The sequence below is a fragment of the Idiotropiscis lumnitzeri genome, chromosome 14, assembly GCF_059441095.1.
Source record: "Idiotropiscis lumnitzeri isolate Australia: NSW breed Sydney's pygmy pipehorse chromosome 14, RoL_Ilum_1.0, whole genome shotgun sequence".
Lineage (NCBI taxonomy): Eukaryota > Metazoa > Chordata > Actinopteri > Syngnathiformes > Syngnathidae > Idiotropiscis > Idiotropiscis lumnitzeri.
Window position 1 is genome coordinate 11,122,967 of NC_142404.1, and position 12,045 is coordinate 11,135,011.

The following is a 12,045-nucleotide window of genomic DNA, read 5'->3' on the forward strand; positions in this document are numbered from 1 at the left end:
CGATACGCTCTTATAGACATTTTTGTGATGAACCCCAACCCACAATGACTCCGTTTGATAACAAGTTTTGTGTAAAAGCAGAAACTAGTGTAACAAAATAACACAACAGCAAAACGTGATTCAAATTAAGAAGAAATATTGTTGCTTTTTATTATTTTTTTATGCTACATCTTTTATATAGAATTGGCAAACTGCGTCTTCAGAATGCAGATTGTTTGCACACTCACACACAAAAAAAAAACTCTTCCATAAAAATATGCCTCAAGCTCCACTTTTCCATTTGCAATTTCGCTGAGCGTTTTTCACTGTGTTTTTTTTTTTTGTCCCTGGTGTTGTTGTAGACAAAATCAGTTAAAGGCAAAGAAAATAGAAAATAGGTTTGGAACAAGCGGAATGATAGATGATTAAAAAAAAGAATAACAGACAACAAATTGGTGACCTTTCATTTCAATGTATTTTGACAATTTAGGATAAACTCAGAGAAAAGCTACAAAAGTGTTTGAAAGCCTACAAACTCCACACAGCAAGGCCTGAGCTGAGATTTTCACCTCAGAACCATACTAACCACTTGACCAAGTGTTCCCCCATATTGGACGTCAAGCATTTAATTCAATAATCCCTTATTTATTACGGAGATTACAATCCTTCCAGATCACTCCTGCAATAGATTATATTTTAAAAGGTAGCCAGTAGCCAGAAGGTATTTATTGCATTTTTGACATATATTTGAAATCATCATGAATACTGTGTATCACCAACAAACAATATATGCATGTGAGGCGGCCATATTATTTTCGACCACCTACAAACACCATCCACATATTCTACACAATAGCTTTAGCCATTCTAATATTCAGTGACTGTGTCAGTTGAGGTTACCAGCAGGAATGCTAAGAATGTGCTTCTGTTTACTGTATTTTGTTACCGGTTGTTTAAACGATTCTCCAAACCACCTGTTATCTATTACAATTGTTTTAACTAGCAGTGGCACTCTATGTTCAATAAGTTAATTACATTTTCTTTAATAGAGATGTGCATTTCAAAAACTGTATTTTAATGTAATGCCCCTCCTCCTTCGTTTTTAATACACGACTAGAAAGGAGACACGAGTTTAAAACACTTCATAAAATTACTTGAGAAAATAGAGAATGAATGGTTCCTAAGACAGCCTTAGCAAAGTGTACCAAATGTTGAGTGTATTTATAAATTGGACACTAAAATATTTGTTAAAAATCATTGATTTGTTCCCCCTCTTTTACTTTTAGATATATTTTTCCCATATTAAATATAAATCAATACATAATGGGATGAACCATAACCGATGACGAATCTTAAACTCTCATATGATTGGCTCACCCGCCATTCCTTCACTAAACCCCGCCTACCAGCATCCCGGAACAGGAAGTGGTATTCGTGTCGCTTGCTGACGTTTAAGCTGCCGCCCCCCTCCTCCGAGTGACGATGGCGTACACTGAGCAGCAGTCTCTGCTCGACTTGACAGATAAGGAGACCCGGGAGAAGCTGTCGCTGTGGGACCGGCGCCCGGACGCCATGGCTCCTCTTACGGGCAAGCAGATGGACTCCGTGCTGGAGATCCGAGCTGCCGCCGATACGCTCGCTATCCCCTCTGAGGTGAGCTCCGGAGCTAGCTATTTAGCATTGATGCTAAATGACTTTCTCATGTCTGTCAGACACACTAAAGTCACTTTAATAGTAATGTATTAACATTACTAAATCACAGAGATGTTGTCTTTTCCCTCCACTGTTTTGTAACTTTTTAAAGAAATCCCGAATGAGTGTTTACTAAGACTGTGCTGCTGTGTAGTTACCTATCGAGGACCTGGGCAGCCTTTCATCTCGCTCCCTTCAGTCTCCTTTCACCGCTACCGTGCCTCAATCAACAGAAGACGTCCTCCTCAAAGGCTTCCAGATGCTCCAAATGGACAATGACCGCATCGAAACGGCACAACAGGTAACCTAATATCCATTTTAAACGAACTACATGTCACTACATACGTGCTACGTAAGCATCACACCACGCTGATGTGTGTTACAGTTTTTTGCCTGGTTTGCCAAGTTACAAGCCAACATGGATCTAGACGAGAGTGCAAAGTACAGGTGTGTCAATATTTAATGCTGTAATACGATGCACACTGCTTGCTTACACTATAGGGTACGTCGCAAGTCCATTGTTATGGTTTGAGACCTCAGTTCAACAAGTATGAAAGGATTCATTCTGGTTTGATGTTTGTCTTAGATTTGTTGTCAACAGTTGAGCTACAGAGAGTATAGTGTGCTAAAAAGTTTTATGGCAAATGTGTTTTGGTCATTTGCATGACAGCGATTGCTTCCGGCTACTTGTTTTTATTGAAAGAGTGGTTTTCTTCAGATTGTGAAATTTATCAATATTTTATCAAAGATTATCAATAAATTGCCTATACTTACATGCAGATGGATTGGCACCACAGTTAAAGGTCATCGCTCATTTCTTAGTCGATGTGTTTGCATGAGGTGAAGTCTGATTTTCTAAGTGTTGTCATTTAGAAAATGGGAATTGGCTCAGTTGTTCCACTGCTCAATCAGTGTCAAGCGCAATACAGTTGTCGGAGGCTCATTCATTCCAAAGCATTTTGATGATGTCATCTGAGACCTCAGCTCACCCCACCATCCTAACGAGGACAAGCACAATAGAAAAAAACAGATTGGCGAAGACATAAAACAAACAAAAACATTGCGCCGGCAAACCATTGTTTTTCACATTTCTGTTTGAAATGCAGGCGAACGCGAGATGATCTCAACTGCTACCAGGAGCAATGTGATGCCATCCTGAAAGATGTCAGTGCTGCTCTGGAGCAGCTTGATTCCCTGCAGAAACAGTACCTGTTTGTGTCCAACAAGACCGGCACGTTACACGAGGCTTGTGAACAACTTTTAAAAGAACAAGTAAGCAAATTAACAATTGGTTGCTGAATTGAAGTTTGTATGTGGGGAAACGTGACTAAAATTCCTCTCCTTTTCTGCAATTGTTTGACTACTCTGGCTACTTGAGATTGAAATATTTTGTCTTTCTTCCTTCAAGGCAGAACTCGTTGACCTTGCGGAGAACATAGAGCAGAAGCTCTCATATTTTAATGAGCTGGAGCACATAAACACGGTTGGCTTTTGTTTCTTTTGCTATTTGTATTTCGGCGTAATTTGTATCCGCAAAGTCGCACAATTATTTTTTTCTTTGTGTTTCCAGAAACTGAACTCGCCCACCTTGTCTGTAAATAATGAAGGCTTTATACCGATGCTCTCCAAATTAGACGACTGCATTGATTACGTATCTTCACATGTGAGTGCCTTTGTTGTTCTTGTCTCATTATAAAAAAAATTAAAAAAAGATTCAGATAATTTAGGTTAAGAACATGTTTTGTTTGCTGGAAACACGTGATACTCCCTACTGATGCATGTGTTCGTAATAAAGTTGACTTTTATTTTTGTTTTTTGTTAAAGCCTCATTTCAAAGACTATCCTGTTTACCTGGCCAAGTTTAAACAATGTCTCTCCAAAGCCATGCACTTCATGAAGGTCCACATTGTAAGCACAATGCAGAACCTCTCAAGCGCTTTAACAAAAAGGGTGAGACACAGCCATAAATTGCCATATTGCTGATATAATTAATATCTTTCATGATATAATGGAACCATTTTCTGCTTGTTTTCCAGGATCCAATGAATTTGGCTAACGCCGACAATGCCTTTACACTCTACTATGTTAGATTTAGAGCAGCCGCACCCAAAGTTCGAGTAAGCTTTATTATTATTTTTTAATGAAATTGCATATTAGCACTGGGCAGAACTGTCGTTTATTTTTCTTCCAGTCGCTGATAGAGCAGATAGAAGAGCGAGCGGCCAAGATTCCAGAGTGAGTGTTCTCCTTATTGAAATGTGTATTTCCGCGAAATGCCATCTGAATTGAATCTCTGCTTCTCCCTGCAGATACCATCACCTGCTGGATGAAATCCACCAGTGTTTCCTGGACCAGAGAGAGCAGCTCCTCACTCCCAGCATTACTTCCACCATCACAGATCTGACCCAGCAGAACAGCAAAGACCACTGCGCCCTGGTGAGGCGCGACCGAGCTCAAAGCACAGCTACCCTTTGTAAAAGCAGCCGCGTGACATTTCACTTCAGACGAGAACGCACCGAGGTCTAGACCCGAGCGTTTTTCCCGCCGTCTCGCCGCATATGATAAATGGCTTCAATCTGTTGACGTTTGTGCCATCACAAATGTTGTTGTGAGCTTCAAACAAACTTTTGTGTTTTTGTGCAGGTCCGCAGCGGCTGTGCCTTCATGGTTCATGTGTGTCAGGATGAGCATCAGCTTTACAATGAGTTCTTCTCCAAGCCCACAGACAAATTAGAGTGAGTTGCGCCACCTCTTTGTCTAGATTTTCCCCTCATAAACTTTCTTGCGCTTTGAAATAGAGATGACCGGATCGGAACCCGGGGTTAATCGTGCCATTTTTGCACTAATCGGTATCACGTGAGAACAATTTGCATCGGTATTTGGCACTTCCCTACTAACGTGCTACAAAAATAATTTCTTTACCAGGATTGAACCACTACTGCACTAGATTATCGTGTTATTAAGCGTCATTCATAAAGTAGACTTCCTTGAGTGGTGTCGCAATAGAAAAATACACAAAATGCTGTGCTGACCACAGAACTGGCAAGTTAAAAAAGGTGGCATGTTTGAAATGCATTTTGACTATTTAAGTCTTATTTGAATGGTTCAGAGTGTCAAGTCAGACTTTGTCAAAAAGGCCGTTTTAATGTTTGACAGCGAGCTGCTGGAGAAGCTGTGTTTGTCTCTGTACGACGTTCTGCGCCCTCTCATCATCCACGTCATCCACCTAGAGACGCTGTCCGAGCTCTGTAGCATCCTCAAGACCGAGATGCTGGAAGATCACGTTCACCACAACGGTGGGTGGAAGCGTCTGTCCTCCTCAGAGGGCCTCGAATGCTTGCCGCAAATTTCCACAAATTCTCCCTAATATACATATTAAACATTTTATTTCCTATGTAATATTTTAATGTCTCAAAATATAATTTTGGGGTATTTGGTATCATAATCAAAATGATAACAATTTAAACTCCCTTGACTAAAATAGATGAGTTTTTGCACAATATTCAAATTTTAGAAGCACCTGTGTATGTGTTGTGAAACAGCCGGCCAGCTGGGAGCCTTTGATGCCGTGGTCAAGCAGATGCTGGAGGATGTGCAGGAGAGACTCGTCTACAGGACGCACATTTACATCCAGACAGACATCACCGGCTACAAGCCCGCCCCAGGGGATCTGGCCTATCCCGAAAAACTGGAGATGATGGAGGTGAGGCCAGACAGAAAGCTGTCACTCTCCGGTTGTAAATTGTGCTCGTAACCCTCCGTGCTTCTAAAGTATTTAGCGTCTTGTCACTCCTTTGTGTCCTCCTCACCAGAAAATCGCTCAAAGTTTGAAAGAAGAGCAGATGAAGAAAACATCCCAAGAAACCGTCTTTTCCGATGTTCAGCTTGAGGATTCAGACGGTAGAAGAATCAGTAACGCCGGTGTGTGTTGATACATTATAAATACTTTTCGCCGTTGCAGTCACCGTCTAACCTTCTTTCACGTTAACATAAGGACTTGCAGGAAAACCGGAGGCGTCCCGTCTACAGGCTTCTGTTTCTCCCGCTGATTTGCATGGCATGTGGTACCCTACGGTCAGACGGACGCTGGTCTGCTTGTCCAAGTTGTACAGATGTATAGATGTGAGTATCCTGTTGACACAATAAAAGAAACGATCTTGATTTCCTGGAAGGCTTGGCAGATATCGCAATAGATCCTTCCGCTTCTAACCTAACAATGCTTGGGTGCTAAATTGTTTGTTCACTGTGGAGGTTTGACGGATCTGTTTCGCTTGATTTACCGAGAGTGCAATAGCAAGATCCCAAATTCCAATTCTCACCGTGTGCTGAGATGCCCAAATGCATGAAAATGCAGATTTGAAAGGAGTTTCTCTTAGGTGAGATGGCATGACTCCTTCTTGTGACTGGCAACCTTTAAATCACTGATTCTAAAAATGTGGTGCTCGTACCACGAGTGATACTCTTGGTCACTCTAGTGCTAATTGAAAGAGTCACTGCTCAAGTACAGATCGGTTGGATTGAACCTTTTACTGCAATTTAGATGCAGTGTTAATGTTCAAACGGTGCGTAATGTTACCGTGATGTGCAATCGTAATATTTTTATAAACACATAGACCTACTATGCTGCTGTATTTTGATGTTGGTCTCTATGGTGGTACTAGGACCCCTCAATTTGAGAACGACTGCCTTAGTTCATTCATGAGATCCTAAATTATATTGTTGCAATGAAATACATGTACATTTAAAATTTTTGTTACTTGCATTTCAAAAATGTGTAAAGTTCTCCATGCCACTTCTCGCTACATTGACGCTGCTGTGCATGATTTTTTTTTGCAGCTGGCTTTCGAACGCTGTATTAAACGGGTGTATTGCAATTAGTGCTAAATTAATCTATTTGCATATCGTCCAAAAATTAACTGAGTGACGATATTTATTGCCTGTTGGGCTTGGGTGTGGCTTCCACATCTGTGTGTGTGAGGGCAATGTAGTTTGGGACTGTTTGTGCACATGAAAATCTTTTTAGTAAAAGAAGCTTTTGGTGGGTAAACAGAAATTCCTACAAAAGGAAACGCATTCAATATTTGACCATGGTTTCCGCGGATCGTTAAAAATTCTTGTTAATTTCTTTTCCAATATTAAAGCCTTGAGCCGATTCACTGCAAAAATGTTTCATAAAAGATGTCCTCAAAAATTGTGATATAATATTGAGTCAATTTCTCCATAAACTTTAATACATCTTCCTCACATTTGGTTTGGGGTTTAAATCTCGTTGCGGTTTCCTGTTCATGTTTGCTGTAAGGTGTCATGTACACCCATTGATTCACAATTTACATTAGAGTCATATGCCCAGAGTGGAGTGAGAGAACCAAACCACATGCATGATAAAAGTGCTTTTCTTGTTTCTTTTATATGAAATCGGAAGGATCTATTAGACAGTCAAAATGTTGGGAGTTGTACTGCTTTCCGCCTCCAGGGTCTCTCTGGGAAATCGTGAGGATTGGGCATATGTGGATAGGATATCCCCACATCTTTTGTGGGTTTTTTTTCTTCCTAATTCCCATCCCCATTATATTGCCTTTCCAGAGAGCCGTCTTCCAGGGTTTATCTCAAGAAGCCTTATCTGCCTGCATCCAGTCCCTGCTGAGTGCCTCTGATAGCATCCTTAAGAACAAGGTTTGGCACACTCACCCGCTCAAGAGAACTTTTGTACTCCCCCCCCCACCCCATTTTTGTATTATTATAAAAGCAGCTGGAAACGGCGCCTGTGTTTTGGATGCCGTCCCCTCCCTAATTCTATTTCATTAGAACTTCCTGCGGCAATGGGGTACTTAACTAAAGCAGCTGGGATGTCATTTAAAGTTTATTGTAATGACGGCGTTATTATGCTCTGCAGACTGTTCAGCGAAGCGTCCTCTTATTTATGGGCCGCTCTCACCTTCAAATTTGCTGTTAATATCTACGCTGACTGGCCCGTTTCAACCTACCATTTAGAATTACTGCGGCTACATCAATTTCGGATGACGAGTGTCCTCCCCGTGCCTCTTTTTCATCCCCCAATCTTTAATAACGAGCTGAGCAATAAATGGCTTCAGATGTTGTCCCCCCCCTCCTCACAGAATCGTATCCCCTTTCCAACTCCGGTTATGCAGAAGTTATTAATTAGCCGAATTTCCTTATCTCCGAGGCTGCTTGCGCTCTCCATGTTCTCGACTGCCTGGAAAGTCAAGACGATGCTTATTTTTTTTTTTTGTGTGTCTTTGGCAGTGTGGATTTTTAACGGCTGTGCTCTCTTTTTGTCTCTCATCTTCCGCAGACACAAATAGACGGGCAGCTTTTCCTGATCAAGCACCTGCTGATCATGCGTGAACAGATTGCTCCATTTCACACCGATTTTGCCATCAAGGAGATCTCGCTGGACCTGAAGAAAACGCGAGGTAAGATAATTAAACGTTGGTGTTCAGCTCCATAAAGCCCGTCATTACATTCCCATGCTCATTAAGCAACTTGTGCCTATCACATGCACTGGTGGCAACAATTAATTTGAAAATTACAGTGTCATCCAACACCTTAATGTACGCTAACTGCTGCCTCTCTGGGCACATTTGCCCCTCCCACCACCTTCATCCAAGGTCATATTTGATTTGCGCCACTAGAGGGCACTCCAATGCTGCACCCTGATTTTCTCATCTCTGCTCTTTGTTAAGATGCTGCCTTCAAAATCCTGAACCCGAAGGCTGTTCCCAAATTCTTCCGGCTTAACAGTCACAACGCCATTCTTGAATTCCTGTTGGAGGTTTTCATTTATTTCCCCCTTTTGTCCTTCCTTTAATTCAACATGCCATTCACTGTCTGCCAAGGGAGCCCGCTCTTGAAAGCATCATTTTCTCTGCTCTGCAGGGAACCCCCGAGATAAAGGAGCACTACATCGACTCCAAGAAGGATGTGGACCGACACCTGAAGTTCAGCTGCGAGCAGTTCATTCAGCAACAGACTCAGATCTTCACGGGGAACCTTGAGTTGTTTCTCACCAAGGTAACCGCCAGACGTGGCCTCAGGCGGAGACGCCACGTCCTGACCTTCAGCTCTCCGCTTTTAACTTTATTGCAATCCATTTGGACTGACACCTTTCCCTTTCGACAAATATATTCCCTTCAGCTGGGATGTGTACTTGTGATGTTCCTCTATTGTCTTCTTTCAACACAATTCTCTTCAAGTCGTTTGTGGCCCACCTTTTTTTTTTCCCTCCGCCTCCCACCCAACTCATTTCCATTGTCCTCTGTTTTTTGCAAACAACACCAATTGTTAAATTGTCAAGCTAACAAAATGGTCTCTGTTTTGGAGTTAATCCGTTTGACTCGGCGAAGACAATTGTGTTCTTTTGTTGATTTCCAACGCTGTCACTAACCATTGTTTATTATGGACACAGGTTGCAGAGCTGAAAAACATGGCCATCCAGGGCGGCCCTGCGTACACGCTGTCTACGCAGCCGTGGGCTCAACCCGGTAGGTTGGGGAGCTTGCGCAAAGGCCACTGGCATCTCGCTGCGACTCGTCTCAACATGTACAGAGCGCCCTCCAGGCTTTGTCAGTATTTTCTTCCTTATTTTATTTTCCCTCTTCTTTTCAGCAAAGATCAACGATCTAGTGATGGCAACCTACCGGGTGATGAAGAACAAGCTGCCGAGCACACTGCAGAGCATGTCCTTGTACTTGGCCAACAGAGACACGGAGTTCATCCTTTTCAAGCCTGTGCGGGTGCGTGCCTCAAAACAGCTGGAGCTTCTTTTTTAACTTTAATCATCAGCTCTTTAAAAGACTGTTATATTTGGATATAGAGTCAGCTTGAACTCGTCTGTGGTGGAACATTAGCATATTTGAGTTAATCCCATTAGTCGCATCTGCTGTAAATACTGTAGTGAAAGGTGCCGTTAATGAGTTTGGCAAAGATGGAGCATTGCTCTTCAGGTGTATAGTTCACTGGCGGTGTCATAATGTGATTAATGACGAGATATTCTTTTCTAATTATACATGACCTGATGTAGCCTAGGTAACTATGTTTAAAGGTCAGTGTGGTTGGCATGCGTTTCTTGTCCATTTTGAACCATTGTTATCACTCGTTCTTTCTCCTATTTTACCAAATATCATTATTATTATTATTATAAAGTAGCTCTTAAACAGGGGTGGGCAAACTTTCTGATTGGCGGGCCACAATGGGTTCTAAAATGTAAACAGAGGGGCCGGACCAGGAGCAGATGGATGGAGTGTTTTGGTATCCTTACCTCAACGGAGAAAAGAAATATATATTTAATTTTAAATGAAAGTGAACAAAAGCATTACAACAATATATATATGTCTTTGAAAAACCACAGTATTTAGAAAAAAAACATTAACAAGGTTTTTTTTTTTTTGCTTTTTTTTTCCAAGTTCGGCGGGCCGGATTAAAATGTTTAACGGGCCGCATGTGGCCCCCGGGCTGTAGTTTGCCCACGCCTGTCATAACCGTCTTCAAACCTACACTGACCAACCATTTACACAATATAATGTTATGTTGGATATCATTTTAATATAGAGTTGTATTAAACCTCGAGGCAGGTTGAAGTAGGTTTTGTAATTGTTCGACAGCCAATAGGAATGTAAAGATTCATCGCAAATCGATTTAAACTTCTTTAAATATGCATCAATGTAAAAAAAAAATAAAAGAATTGATTTCCCCATGTTAACTATTGCTGCTCTCGCATGTTTCTGCTGTCAACAAACTGTCGACGCACATTTTGGTTCCAGTTAAAATGCACTCAACATTGACACGCTTGCGTCAAACTTCAATTTGTATTGCATTTGTGGATGACTGCAGCACCACCAGCAATACCACGACTAGCATGGCACCAATTGAGAAAAAAAAAATCTAATTGAATTGAAATCGCGAACTGAAAATTGACTCGAATCGAGGCGTGAATTGTTACATCCCTAACAACCATCCAAGAACTCTTTGAGTTTTGAACAATTTTACCTCCTGGCGCCCAACTAGACACAGTCCTTCCGCCGGGCCTTTCTGCGTCAAACTTGCGTATGAATGATTGTTTTTCTATATGTCCCCTGCGATTGGTTGACAACCAGTCAACAAAGTCAGCTGGGATAGCGTCCAGCGCATCCACAACTCTAATCAACATAAGCAGCATGGAAAATGGATGAGTGGCTAATACGTGGTCAAATCTGTTCAGTAGTCATGTACATGTACATGAAATTCTTATAAGTTTGGTAGCCGGACATCTTAATGCTTTTGTCTATATCAATACTGCAGCTCTTGTGATGTTTTTTTTTTTCTGTACAGAATAATATCCAGCAGGTATTCCAAAGGCTCCACACTTTGCTACAAGAAGAATACAGCGGGGAAGACCTCCAAATCATCGCATGTCCATCAATGGAGCAGGTACACACCACTGTAAACCAAAAGCGAACCCTCACCGGACAGGCTTTTAATAATGCAGCTGCAACTCTCATTTGTGCTGAGAGCAGGTTGACTCGCAGCCGCCTTAAATAGGCTACACAAACAAGTCTTCTTTCTTTTCCCAGATTAACCTGCTGCTGTCTGTGAATAAGTAATGATCAGAAGTCTTCAGCTGTGTGATGTCGCACATTGAGCCGCGGGACTGTGAGGGGGCGACCGGAGCCGCACTCGGAGCTGATGCAGCCCCATCGAGCCAAAGATGTAGTCGGCAGTGTGCTGAGCCATGCGGCACGAGTCAAGATCTCTTCTTTTTTTACTTTGTTTAAAACACGGAGGTGTAAAAGAACCGAGCCGCATCTCACTTAACAGCAAATGGTAAAGGATAAAGCGTACTTGCGCACGGCGATGGTGTGGGGCCACCGGGATGAATATATTGGAGTGTTCAGACGAGGACTCTTTGGGTATGTGAATCGGGGAGCTTGAGGGCTGTTGATCAGTCATTTAGCTAACGGCCAGTACGGCAGCTCGCCTTCCGATTCCCTTGATGGCCATTGGGAGGATAACAAGAAAAAAAATGCTGCAAAACCTTTCATTTGCATATTTTAGCACAGTGCTTCCAATGTATAATAAAACAGTTTTGCCTGTGCTACCGAAATGCTCAGGTTTGTGATCATTGTAATATACAGATCTTCTGCTCCAAGGATGTAAAAAGGTCAAATATTATGTTTTATACTTGATTTTCTTTTATACCTAGTTTAAAACTAATCCTAGTTGATGGGAAATAATGTATGGAGTTACAATGATGTGTACAGTTGTACTATTTATGAACCTTCTGATTAAAACTTTCTTGATCTGGTTTGACCAATGTGACTTGAATTATTCTGTTAAACGTCATGTCGCTAATGAGACTCTGCCCTTTAGGGAGTCTGC

At 41.8% G+C, this 12,045-nt stretch overlaps 1 protein-coding gene across 1 annotated transcript; it reads left to right on the plus strand.

Annotated features, from left to right (window-relative positions):
* The first annotated feature begins 1,413 nt into the window (after positions 1-1,413).
* On the plus strand, positions 1,414-11,971 carry cog3 (component of oligomeric golgi complex 3). The gene is made up of 23 exons (XM_088315797.1): positions 1,414-1,632; positions 1,826-1,972; positions 2,057-2,118; positions 2,778-2,943; positions 3,080-3,154; positions 3,242-3,334; positions 3,496-3,621; positions 3,708-3,788; positions 3,863-3,906; positions 3,981-4,107; positions 4,315-4,406; positions 4,828-4,967; positions 5,214-5,374; positions 5,484-5,592; positions 5,666-5,793; positions 7,255-7,344; positions 7,985-8,105; positions 8,376-8,464; positions 8,569-8,703; positions 9,098-9,173; positions 9,298-9,425; positions 10,999-11,097; positions 11,241-11,971. The coding sequence occupies exons 1-23, from the start codon at positions 1,462-1,464 to the stop codon at positions 11,268-11,270; spliced, it is 2,490 nt and encodes an 829-aa protein (XP_088171923.1). The 5' UTR covers positions 1,414-1,461; the 3' UTR covers positions 11,271-11,971.
* The last annotated feature ends 74 nt before the right edge of the window (positions 11,972-12,045 follow it).